The sequence below is a fragment of the Mandrillus leucophaeus genome, unplaced genomic scaffold, assembly GCF_000951045.1.
Source record: "Mandrillus leucophaeus isolate KB7577 unplaced genomic scaffold, Mleu.le_1.0 Scaffold338, whole genome shotgun sequence".
Taxonomy (NCBI): domain Eukaryota; kingdom Metazoa; phylum Chordata; class Mammalia; order Primates; family Cercopithecidae; genus Mandrillus; species Mandrillus leucophaeus.
The window spans coordinates 2,608,823-2,622,275 of NW_012103565.1; the positions used below are offsets into that span (position 1 = coordinate 2,608,823).

General features: G+C 40.5%; 1 protein-coding gene across 1 annotated transcript in view; it reads left to right on the forward strand.

Annotated features, from left to right (window-relative positions):
- The window catches only part of SPRYD7 (SPRY domain containing 7), a 23,013-nt gene that overhangs the window by 6,077 nt on the left and 3,483 nt on the right, over positions 1 to 13,453 (forward strand). The window contains exons 2-3 of the mRNA XM_011988776.1: positions 2,900 to 3,066; positions 9,085 to 9,187. Of these exons, the coding sequence (XP_011844166.1) occupies positions 2,900 to 3,066; positions 9,085 to 9,187 (270 nt within the window). The remainder of the gene's footprint in view (positions 1 to 2,899; positions 3,067 to 9,084; positions 9,188 to 13,453) is intronic.

A 13,453-nucleotide genomic window follows, 5' to 3' on the forward strand; every position in this document is an offset into this window, starting at 1 on the left:
TGTATTTTTAGTAGAGGCGGGGTTTCACCGTGTGAGCCAGGATGGTCTCGATCTCCTGACCTCGTGATCCGCCTGTCTTGGCCTCCCAAAGTGCTGGGATTACAGGCTTGAGCCACCACGCCCGGCCAGGTTCAGTTTTCTTATCTATAAAATGGGTATTACAGATGCTGCCCTTTCTGCCTCACGGGAACTCTGTATGAAAGTGTTTTAAGACAAGACATGCTGTATAAATATAAGACACTAGTATTTTTAATGGGATCCAGATGAACCCTCTTGTTTGGTCAAGCATATAAGGTCAAACATATAAGCAGCATATACTGTTGCTATTTATCTTAGGATTAAAGTCAATCTGTTGATTCTGAGTTTTTCTTTTTTTTTTTTTTTCTTTTTTGAGACAGAGTCTTGCTCTGTTGCCCAGGCTGGAGTGCAGTAGCGCAATCTCGGCTCACTGCAACCTCCACCTCCCGGGTTCAGGCAATTCTCCTGCCTCAGCCTCTTGAGTAGCTGGGATTACAGGGATACGCCACCACGCCCAGCTAATTTTTATATTCTTAGTAGAGACGGGGGTTTCACCATGTTGGTCACGCTGATCTCAAACTCCCGATCTCATGATCTGCCCTCCTCGGCCTCCCAAAGTGTTGGGATTACAGGCGTGAGCCAGAGTTTTTCTCTTAACTCAGTTATTAAGATACCCTGATTCAGTGTTTTGAAGCAGTCATCAAATTCAGAATTCAGATAGAAGTCTACAGTCTATATTTCTCTTTTTAAAATTTATGGAGTTTCTTGAACTGTAAAGCAATTCTATGTGATTGTAATAGGTTAGTTAACTGTGTCTGTATTGTATATGGGAAAACTTTTTAAATAAAAGCTTTATTGTAAAGTGGTCGGGCATGGTGGCTCATGCCTGTAATCCCAACAACTTTGGGAGGCCAAGGTGGGCGAATCACCTGAGGCCAGGAGTTCAAGATCAGCCTGGCCAACATGGTGAAATCCCATCTCTACTAAAGATACAAAAATCATCCAGGCATGGTGGTGGGCACCCGTAGTCCCAGTTACTCGGGAGGCTGAGGCAGGAGAATTACCTGAACCCGGAAGGTGGAGGCTTCTGTGAGCTGAGACTCTACCACTGTGCTGCAGCCCGGGCAACAGAGTGAGACTCCATCTCAAAAAAAAAAAAAAAAAAAAGTGGCTGGGCATGGTGGCTCACACCTGTAATCCAGCACTTTGGGAGGCTGAGGGGATGGATTGCAAGGTCAGGCATTTGAGACCAGTCTGGCCAACACAGTGAAACCCGATTTCTACTAAAAGTACAAAAAATTAGCCGGGCGTGGTGGTGGGCACCTGTAATCCCAGCTACTTGGGAGGCTGAGGCAGGAGAATCGCTTGAACCCAGGAGGCGGAGGTTACAGTGAGCCAAGATCATGCCACTGCACTCCAGCCTGGGCGACAGTACAAGACTGTCTCAAAAAAAAAAAAAAAACTTTATTGTAAATAAACTTCTAGTGAAATACTGCATCAGTAATATGGGTAGATAATAGGAAAATGAGAGTGGAGTAAATGAATCTTACTATTACTTGACTAGCCTTGAATGATATGAAATTTCCCCCTAGGGCTTATTTTCTAAATTAGTTTTACTTATTTATTTATTTATAGATGGGGTCTTGCTCTGTCACCCACGCTGGAGTGCAGTGGCATGATTATAGCTCAGTGCAGCCTTGAGCTTCTAGGCTCAAGCAGTACTCCTGCCTCAGCCTCCCCAGTAGCTGAGACTACAGGCTCAAGCCACCGTGCCTAGCTCTAAATTAGTTTTAAATGATGATTTTCAGTGGGGCATGGTGGCTTACACCTGTAATTCCAGCGCTTTGAGAGGCTAAGGCAGGAGGATTGCTCAAGGCCAGGAGTTTGAGACCAGCCTGGGCAACACAGCACAACCCCATCTCTACAAAGAAAAGAAAAATTAGCTGGGTGTGGTGGCTTCAAATACTGGGTAAGAAAATGATTTTACACCTTATTGTTAATTTCTCCTCTCCATGATATTGCTTATGGCATATATTGTTTGTCACTCATTGTAGATGTAAAAACTGAAGACAGTATATTCCCACTTTTCAGAGGGAGAGCTTGAAATTGCATTCCAGGCCATTTAAATTCAATGTGTAGCTTTTTAAATATCTTTTTGAGAGAATAATAATGATGATGATGACAGCTAGCATTTTCTGAATACTTATTGTGTGCTTTACTTACTCATGTTTTGGAGTACTTACACTGTTCCAAGTGCTTTACTTGAATTGTCTTGTATGTTTTCATAACCTTGTGAGGTGAGTACTGTTAGAATCCTCAGTTCACAGATAAGGGAACAAAGAGAGGTTAGGTAATTTGCACAAGATGACGTAGCAGAGTCAAGATTTAATCTTCATTTGCACAATTCCAGGGCCCACTCTCTTATCTCCTAGGCTGCATTACATCTGTGGAGAACATAGTATGGTTTGCAAACTACTTTTATTTTATTTTATTTTATTTTATTTTACTTTATTTATTTATTGAGACAGGGTCTGGCTCTGTTGCTCAGGCTGGAGTGCAGTGGAATGGTCATGGATCACTGCAACCTCAACTTCCCTGGCTCAAACAATCCTCCCACCTCAGCCTCCTAAGTAGCTGGGGTTACAGGCACATGCTCACATGTCCAGCTAATTTTCGTATTTTTTATAGAGACAGGGTTTGGGCATGTTGCCCAGGCTGGTGCAAACTACTTTTAAAAGAAGATTTTTTTTAAAGAGTAATAGAAAACAATTTAGTGATAATACAGTACTTCCTTTAAAAAGTTTATACTCCCTTTTAAAATAACTCTGTTTATGGTTGTAGTCTTCAGATTTTGAGGGCATTTAAACTATTATATTTTTAGGAATCTGGGGTATTGGTGTTGCAACTCAGAAGGTTAACTTGAATCAGATTCCTCTTGGCCGAGATGTGCACAGTCTGGTGATGAGAAATGATGGAGCCCTTTACCACAACAATGAAGAGAAAAATAGGCTGCCAGCAAACAGTCTTCCACAGGAAGGAGATGTGGTGGTGAGTTCCCTCGTGGAATTGCTTTCCACTGTAAATGACGAAACTTGAACTGCTTTTAGTATCTACAGCTTTGCCTGGGAGTTTGCGGTTTGAATTCCAAAGCAATGGAATTGAATCTAATGAGATGGTGCATTTTCCAGGAGAGCACTTGGTATAGATGTTGTGCCCTACTCAAGTGCCCCCTCCTTTTTAGAGCTGCCACTGGCCAGGAAAATCAGTGTGAACCCTTATTTCTACTCTGGAGAATTAATGACAGGCTGGCTGCTGACCACACATTCCTGTTTCTCTCACATTAGAGAAACCTTGGCCCACAATTCTAAGTTTGGTTTGCTGAAGCTTATATTAGAAAATGCTAGATATTTTTGAGGCTGGATATCTCTTAGGGAAAATGTTCACATTTATTTCTTGGATTTTGTTTTGTTTTGTTTTGTTTTGTTTTTCTTAGAGTCTTGCTCTGTCACCTAGGCTGTAGTGCAGTGTTATGATTTTGGCTCACTGCAACCTCCACCTCCCAAGTTCAAGCTATTCTCCTGCCTCAGCCTTCTGAGTAGCTGGGATTACAGGCACACACCACCATGCCCGGCTGATTTTTTTGTATTTTTAGTAGAGATGGGGTTTTGCCATGTTGGCCAGGCTGGTCTCGAACTCCTGACCTCAAGTGATCCACCGGCCTCCGCCTCCCAAAGTGCTAGGATTACAGGCCAGAGCCACCGCACCTAGCCACACATTTATTTCTTAATTTGTTATGAAATTCTGTTAGAGAATTACAGCATTTTATCAGAAATGTTGATCTTCATTAAACTTAACCTAATTAAACTCTTCAGAGAACAGAACTCAAAATCCTAAAGCTTGATTGTAGAAAAGTTTTTCTTTTTGGGAAAGCAGAGGATAGTAAAAGTTACATGTTATTAAGACTTTTCTGTTTTTACTCCTAACTGGCTATATTTAACTCTTTACAAAGCTAGCACATTGAAAATGTAATCCAAAGATTTCTTTCTGTCTTTTCCAGATACTTCCTCCCACACTGCATATCCAAAACCCCTCCCTATCCACTGAGGTCAGGCTACTGATTAAGAACAGAGTCCTGGAGTCTCCTTGAGCCGAGGTGCCATTGTACACCGAACCTTGGGTTCTCAATTCTGATATCAAGTTGAGAGGAATCCGTGAATCATGAGAGAAAGTTTCTAATAAGATGATACAGATAAGAGAAATCCAGGTTAATTAATTATAAAAAAGTACAGTATTTTAGAAAGAATGAAGAAAGGTGTGGAAATTAAGATTTTTAATTATGGCCTGATCTTTCTTCTCTTTTTTGCAATTTAAAAATTATGAACAACAGTAAGTTTTTAATTGTTGGAAGTTTTTTTCCGGAATTTACTAAAGAAAAAATGAGATGAAAGGCATAAGCCATTCAAAAAATCTGCTTTTCCCCATTCTTTTTGAATAGCTGGTTCTGTATTTGTAGATCATTGCCAGATGCCCATAATATGGAACATCCTTATTCAAATGGTGATTTCTTGAAAGAGAATCTTGAAGTCAAGTTGATGCTGTCAACCTGTTTACCCTAAAAGATGAAATTCAAACATAAGAAAGGATAATCAGTAACAAATGTTTTTCTTTGTTGATGAACTGAAACTTCTACCTGCCTTCCTATCTCATTTCATTCATTGTAATGTCTGATAGCATAATGTGACAGACTGAAGAATGCCACTTTTAGTTTGTCAGTGTCGTTAAATTAGACTTCAAGTTTTCATGCTTATTCTCATAAAAGGAGAACTAAAACTATGAAATACATGCAGAGCCAAGAAAAGAAAAACATTACCCTGCCATTTTAACTTTATCTTCCTAGTTCAAACACTGGAGAACAAATTTTACCAAATTGTTAACGGTGGCATGGAATAAGTAGAATGGATTATAAGAGAGGAAAAGCATTCTCACGTGTTAAAGTCATGTACCATTCTCTGAGGAGAAATCAAGAAAAATAAGCTCTGAACATCTAACCAAATGATTATATGATTATATTCATATGATTATCACCCAGTACAGCACAGCCTGCTACAGAACTAGAAAGAGATACATGACACAGTTTATGCTTACTTTCTCCTTTTTCTTTTTTTTTTTTTTTGAGACGGAGTCTCGCTCTGTCGCCCAGGCTAGAGTGCAGTGGCATGATCTCAGCTCACTGCAAGCTCCACCTCCCAGGTTCATACCATTCTCCTGCCTCAGCCTCCTGAGTAGCTGGGACTACAGGCACCCGCCACCACACCTGGCTAATTTTTTGTTATTTTTTACTAGAGACGGGGTTTCACCATGTTTGCCAGGATGGTCTCCAACTCCTGACCTCATGATCTGCCTGCCTTGGCCTCCCAAAGTGCTGGGATTACAGGTGTAAGCCACCGTGCCCGGCCTACTTTCTCCTTATACATATAATTCTGAAAAGTTCAAATTTCATTTTAACATGTGTTTATCAGTTTAATTTTAGAGAAGTCTTATAAACACTCTAATAATAACAATAACGAACACTTCTAAGCCTTTATTTATTTATTTATTTATTTATTTATTTATTTATTTTTTGAGATGGAGTCTCACTCTGTTGCCCAGGCTGGATTGCAGTGGCGCCATCTCGGCTCACTGCAGCCTCCGCCTCCTGGATTCGAGCAATGCTCCTGTCTCAGCCTCTCGAGTAGCTGACACTACAGGTGCGTGCCACCACGCCTGGCTAAATTTTTGTATTTTTTAGTAGAGATGGGGTTTCACCATATTGGACAGACTGGTCTCCAACTCCTGACCTCGTGATCCGCCCACCTTGGCCTCCCAAAGTGCTGGGATTACAGGCATGAGCCACCATGCCCAGACCTAAGTATTTATTATGGGCACTGTTCTAAGTGCCTGGCAAGGATTAAATTGTTTAATGCTCATAATGGCCTTTTGAAATAGGTATTATTATTATTATTTTTTTTTTTTTGAGATGGAGTTTTGCTCTTGTTGCCCAGGCTGACGTGCAATGGTGCAATCTCAGCTCACTGCAAGCTTCCCCTCCCAGGTTCAAGCAATTCTCCTGCCTCAGTCTCAAGTAGCTGTGATTACAGGTGCCTGCCACCACTCCTGGCTAGTTTTTTTGTGTTTTTAGTAGAGACAGGGTTTTGCCATGTTGGTCAGGCTGGTCTGGAACTCCTGATCTCAGGTGATCTACCCGCCTCGGCCTCCCAGAGTCCTGAGATTACAGGCGTGAGCCACCGTGCCCATTACAGTAGTGGTAGTATTATCCCCATTTTACAGATTAAGAGAAGTTAAGTAACTTCTTATGTGAGTTAATTATGAGACTATATAGCTCGGCCAGGTACTATGGCTTATGCCTGTAATCCTAGCACTTTGAGAGGCCAAGGCAGAAGGATCCCTTGAGCTCAGGAATTTGAGACCAGCCTGGGAAACATAGTGAGACCCCATCTCTATAAATAAATAAATAAATAAATAAATAAATAAATAAATAAATAAATAAATAAATAAATAAATAAATAAATAAAATTTAAAAAGAAAATTAGCTGGGCATAGTGGCGTGCCGCTGTAGTTCCAACTACTTGGAAGGCTGAGGTGAGAGAAACGCTTCAGCCCAGGAGATAAAGGCGGCAGTGAGCCATGATCCTGCCGCTGCACTCCACCCAGCGTGGGCCACAGAGCAAGACCTTGTCTCAAAAACAAAAACAAAAACCAAGATCATACCTGAAGCAGTCTAATTTCAGAATCTGTTCAGTAACCTGCACACAATTATTAATGAAGACATAGAGCATACAGTATATTTTGCTATTATTTTGGCAGAGTCAAACCCAGTTTCTTCATCATAGAATAGATTAGGTTAGAAAATACTTGAACTGGCCCATCACAGTGGCACATGCCTGTAATCCCAGCACTTTGGGAGGCTGAGGCGGGCGTATCACACTGAGCCAAGATCACACCACTGCATTCCAGCCTGGGCGACAGAGTGAGACCTAGTCTCAAAAAAAAAAAAGGAAAGAAAATACTTGAACTAAACTATACTGGAGGTGGGACTTCTCACATCCTTCCTCTCTTCTTTGGTACTGGGATCTTGCTGCTGCAGGCTTGGGTTTAATAATTGCTTGTTTGATGCTGGGTGCGGTGGCTCACACCTGTAATCTCCGCACTTTGGGAGGCCAAGGCGGGCAGATCATTTGAGGTCAGGAGTTCAAGACCAGCCTGGCCAACATGGTGAAATGCCATCTCTACTAAAAATACAAAAAGTAGCCAGGCATGGTGGCGGGCGCCTGTAATCCCAGCTACTTGGGAGGCTGAGGCAGGAGAATCTCCTGAACCCGGGAAGCGGAGGTTGCGGTGAGCCGACATCATGCCATTGCATTCCAGCCCGGGTGACAGAACGAGACTCTCTCAAAAACAAAAACAAAACTTGTTTGTTTGCGATCGGCCACTGGGGGATGAAGGTGCCTGGATTACAGCCTCACTGATGTGAACTGCTAGATTTCTGGTAGTCCCATAATGAGAGTAACATACTTTCTTTTTTTATGTAATTAAGTTTTTGTTTTTTAAAATGAAAACAGACTTTTTCATTAGAAAAGTGAATCCCAGCCATCAGTTAGCTTTATTACTATATCTAAAGACACAAACTAAAGTGAAACAAAGGCAATCTATGTACTATTTATCTTTCTCAATATTCCTTAGTTATTAATAATTGTTTAAGTTAACCCTGGCTTTGCTAAGAATTGATAATCTTTCATAGCACTTACCACATTAGCTTCTCTGGGCTTTTGCTGTCTTGCTTTTAAAGAGAGAGAATTAAGACTAAGATGATCTATAAAATCTTTTTTACCTCTAATAAGCTTTTAACTTGGTAGAATTTTTCTACAGTCAGAAATCCTGAAATCCTTGAAGTGGTTTGCTTGTTGGTCTATGATGACGTCTCTATTGAAAGATCTCTGCTGTCTTTCAAGGGAAAGATCTCTTTTTGTTATCAGTAGCTATTGTATAAAGTTTTAAAGAGAGATATGGTGATTAAGAACAAGTGTTTAAAGAGAGGCATGGTGATTTAGAGAGAGGTATTATGATTAAGAGCAAGTATTCTGAAATCATACTGCATGGATTTAAATCACAGCTTTTCCACTTCCTAGCTGTGCAGCCTTAGGTAAATTACTTAATCTTTCTGTGCTTTAGCTACCTCATCTGTAAAATGGGGATAATAATACTGTCTTCTTGTGGGGATTAAATGAGTAAATATGAACTGCCTAGAATAGTAGCACTATTGGTATATAATATGGGCTAAGTCTTTTCTAGCATTTTAACAATTATTATTAATATCACTAATTGTGATTTTTGCCATCAATAGTGTACCGATTAATTTTTATTACATTGTTTTTTAAATCATTTGAGCTGTTATTTTTCTATTTTTTAACTTGAAACTAATTACCAATTTTATTCCGTTGTAAACACCAGCTTTTCCTTGATTATACACTTGACAAATTTGAAACCAGGGTAAGGAGATGTAGAAATGTGTTATTTCCTTCTGGAAATAAATTGTATAGAGATGTTTCTTCACAATTTGAAAACAGTGACAGGTAGTAAGTCCTGACAGTGATAAAAACCTTTGTTTTTCCTTCTTAAGATCAAATTCTGTAGAGAGAGAGCAGTGTTTTCTGTATGAGTGTGAAAGTTTTATCTATTCATGGTATGTAGTACTTACATTATCTTAGCACTTAAAATATAAAATCCAGATTATACAAATATAATTCTAGGATTTAAACTGAATCCTAGTTCAGTTTTACCTTAATCTTTTACCTCTAATGTGGACTCTTGGGATGTTACCTGACTTTATCCCCCCTCATAATCACTACTAATTTTTTTAGCTCAGTTCAAGTAGAATTCTACCAAATTGTCAACCCTTAATGAAAATCGTTGTCAACCTATGCTTAGCTTTTTGTGTTTCCATACTTCCCAGTCAATGCTTTCTGACAGCTCAGCTTTTATGGAACATTTCTGTTTTTTCCTTCCTAGGGTATTACATATGACCATGTTGAGTTAAATGTATACTTGAATGGAAAAAACATGCATTGTCCAGCATCAGGTATACGAGGGACAGTGTATCCAGTTGTTTATGGTAAGCTGAAATATTTCTAGTGTATTATTAGATATAAACTTTTGTTTGGCATGTGTATCAGTCCATTTTCATACTGTTATAAACACATACCCAAGACTGGGTAATTTATAAAGGAAAGAGGTTTAATTGACCCACAGTTCTGCAGAGCTGGGGAGGCCTCAGGAAACTTACAATCATGGCAGAAGGGGAAGCAAACACATCCTTCTTCACATAGCAGTGGGAAGGAGAAGATTGAGCGAAGTGGGGGAAAGCCCCTTATAAAACCATCAGATCTTGAGAGAACTCACTCACTATTACAAGAACAGCATGAACGTAACCACCCTCATGATTCAATTACCTCCCACCGGGTCCCTCCACAACACGTGGGGAATATGGGAACTATAATTCAAGATGAGATTTGAGTGGGGACACAGCCAAACCATATCAGCATGTATGTTACTTTTATAGCTATCATCTAGAAATCTGGACACACTGTTAATAAGGACCTTTTTATTTTATTTATTTATTTATTGTTTGAGATGGAGTCTCGCGCTTCACCCAGCCCGGAGTACAGTGGCACAATCTCGGCTCACTGCAACCTCCGCTTCCTGGGTTCAAGAGATTCTCCTGCCTCAGCCTCTCGAGTAGCTGGGATTACAGGTGCCTGCCACCATGCCTGGCTACTTTTTGTATTTTTAGTAGAAATGGGGTTTCACCATGTTAGCCAGGCTGGTCTTGAACTCCTGACCTCAGATGATCCACCCACCTTGGCCTCCCAAAGTGCTGGGATTACAGGCGTGAGTCACCATGCCCGGCCATAAGGACCTTTTTATATGGAATGTAGTCAGTAGGATATTACAATCCCACTTTGCAAGATTAAGGATAGTTTCTGTTCCCCATGTATTTAAAAAAAACTTGCTAACTACAATGATTATACTTAAATATGCAATAACCATACTCCCTTTTTCAACATGTAGTTTTATGTTTTAGAAAGTTTGAAAAAGCTTTACTGAATTTAGAAATTTTTTTCTGCAAGTTATTGGGAATGATTGCATGACCAGGAAACATAATTATAAATAATATTTTGGAATTAGAGATGGGAATTTTATGTAGACTGCGCATTAATAACCTTTGCAAAATTCCCTAAACGTTAACACTTTTCTGAGGGAAACAGTGACTTGGAATAGTTTCATACTGATTGTTTTGCTTTGGTAGTCGCATATGTATAAGTGCTATTATTTCTATACAAGTGTGTCCCTCCAGGACTTGGGCTGCTTGAGAGATGACTATACCACTTAATTACTTTAATTTTTTTTTTTTTTTTTCGCAACAGAGTCTTGCTCTGTCCCCCAGGCTGGAGTGCAGTGGCTCGATCACAGCTCACTGCAGCCTCAAACTCCTGGGTTCAAGCAATCCTCCTGCCTCAGCAACCCCAGTAGCTGGGACTACAAGTGTGCACCACTATTGGGATTACAGGCATGAACCACCACATCTGGCCTACCTTAATTTTTATTATAGAAAATTCCAAACATGTACAAAAGTAAAAAGAATAGTATAATAAACCCTCATATACCCATCAGTCAGCTTCAAACAGTTATCAACTTGGAGCCAGTTGAGTTTCATCTACACCCTCCCAACCCCCAACGCTGCTATTGTTCTTCACTTACCCTTCTTGGATTATTTTGAGGCAAATGCCAGATAATATATAATTTTATTCATAAATGTTTTATTCATATCTCTAAAAAAAGGTCTGTCTCTTTCTCTCTTTTTTTTTAGAAAAACATAACCACAATGTCTTTATCCATTCTGCTTCATTTTTTATATTATCAACTTTTTTTTTTTTTTTTTTTTTGACAGAGTGTCTCACTCTGTCACCCAGACTGGAGTGCAATGTTGTGATCTCGGCTCACTGCTGCCTCCACCTCCTGGGTTCAAGCTATTCTCGTGCCTCAGCCGCCAGAGTAGCTGGGATTACAGGTGTGTATCACCACGCCCTGCTAACTTTTGGGTTTTTTTGTTTTGTTTTGTTTTGTTTTGAGACAGAATCTCGCTCCGTCACCAGGCTGGAGTGCAGTGGCGCGATCTCAGCTCACTGAAACCTCTGCCTCCCAGGTTGAAGCGATTCTCCTGCCTCAGCCTCCTGAGTAGATGGGACTACAGACGCGCACCACCACGCCCAGCTCATTTTTGTATTTTTAGTAGAGACGGGGTTTCACCATGTTGGCCAGCGAGCGTGGTCTCGATCTCTTGACCTCGTGATCTGCTTGCCTTGGCTTTCCAAGGTGCTGGGATTATAGGCATGAGCGCCTGACCAACTTTTGTATTTTTGCTAGAGACGGGGTTTCACCATGTTGGCCAGGCTGATCTCGAACTCCTGAGTTCAAGTGATCTGCCCACCTCGACCTCCCAAAGTGCTGGGATTACAGGCATGAGTCACTGCCCAGCCTTTTATATCATCAACTTTAAATAAACAGGTATATGATTTTTCTGCCTGTAGTTTTAGTAAGTCTAAAAATATTTTCTCATTTAAGTTCTTAAATTTGGGTTATAATAAGAACTAATTAGGACCGGCACGGTGGCTCACACCTATAATCCCAACACTTTGAGAGGCCGAAGCCGAAGGATCACTTGAGGTCAGGAGTTTGAGACCAGCCTAGCCAACATCGTGAAACCCTATCTCTAGTAAAAACATAAAAAATTAGCCAGGCATGGTAGCGCACTCCTGTAATCCCAGTTACATGGGAGGCTGAGACAGGAAAATCGCTTGAACCCGGGAGCTGGAGGTTGCAGTGAGCTGAGATCGTGCCATTGCACTCCAGCCTGGGTGACAGAGCAAGACTTCATCTCCACAAAAAAAAAAAAAAGGAAAGAAAAAGAACTAATTACGCCAGGCACAGTGGCTCAAGGCTGTCATTCCAGCAGTTTGGGAGGCTGAGACAGGTGGGTCATTTGAGGTCAGGAGTTCAAGACTAGCCTGACCAACATGGTGAAACCGGGTGTGGTGGCACACACCTGTAATCGCAACTCCTCAGGAGGGTGAGGCAGAAGAATCGCTTGAACCCAGGAGGCAGAGGTTGCAGTGAGCCGAGATCATACCACTGTGCTCCAGCTAGGGTGACAGAGCAAGACTCCATCTCAAAAAAAAAAAAAAAGAACTAATTAAATGTTTTGTAGTTTACTGTAAAAGCAGCACTGGTGCAATAACTCATGCCTGTAATCCCAGCACTTTGGGAGGCTGAGGTAAGAGGGTTGCTCGAGTCCAGGAGTTGAGAACCAGCCTTGAGCAACATAATGAGAACCCGTCTCTACAAAAAATTTTAAAATTATCCAGGTGTAGTTGTGCGTGCCTGTAGTTCCAGCTACTTGGGAGGCTGAGCTGAGAGGATCTCTTGAGCGTGGGAGATCAAGTCTCCTGTGAGCAGTGATCATGCCACTGCACTCCAGCCTTGGCACCAGAGTAAGACCCTGTCTCAAAAGCAAAATAAAATTAAAGTAGCAGTATCAATGATGACAAACTGGGATGTCAGAAATATACAATAACAGATATAAATAATAATATGGTAATAGCCAAAGCTTGTGATTACCTTTTAGTTTAAGGTTTTCATTAGCCTTCTTTTCTCCTAAAATTACTTTTCAGTCATTTTACCTTCTGTGTCCTTGCATGTAAATGTGTATTTTAAAACTCAGTTTAGTGTTGCATATTGGGTAAGCCTAAGAGCAATTCCTTTATTTACTTGAGTAAATGGAAATTTAGCTTGATATTTGAAATAGGTTAGCCTGAGAAATAAAATAAATATCAGTAGAGTGAGTTATACAAGTTAACTGTAGCAAATAAGTTTAATGCTCTAAGCTGTTTCTTTTATTCAGCATTATTTGTAATGTACTAAGGTTATAGATACTAAATTATATTTCATAAATTGAACTCATAAATCAGTCCAATTAAACCAAGTATTTTAATAGCCTGATCTTGTCAAAGATAAACATGAAACTTAAATCCCCTTACCCTTTTGCCTTCTATCCCTAATCCTTGATCAATCCAATCATTCATTTTGTCTCTTCTTACACTTAACCTATAGAGAGAAAAAGACTGCATAACATTGAAGAAGTGTGGTTACAAAGTTATGACTTCCTGGCTGGGCATGGTGGCTCACGCCTGTAATCCCAGCACTTTGGGAGGCCGAGGTGGGCAGATCACGAGGTCAGGAGATCAAGACCATCCTGGCTAACACGATGAAACCCCATCTCTAGTAAAAATACAAAAAATTAGCCGGGCGTAGTGGCTGGTGC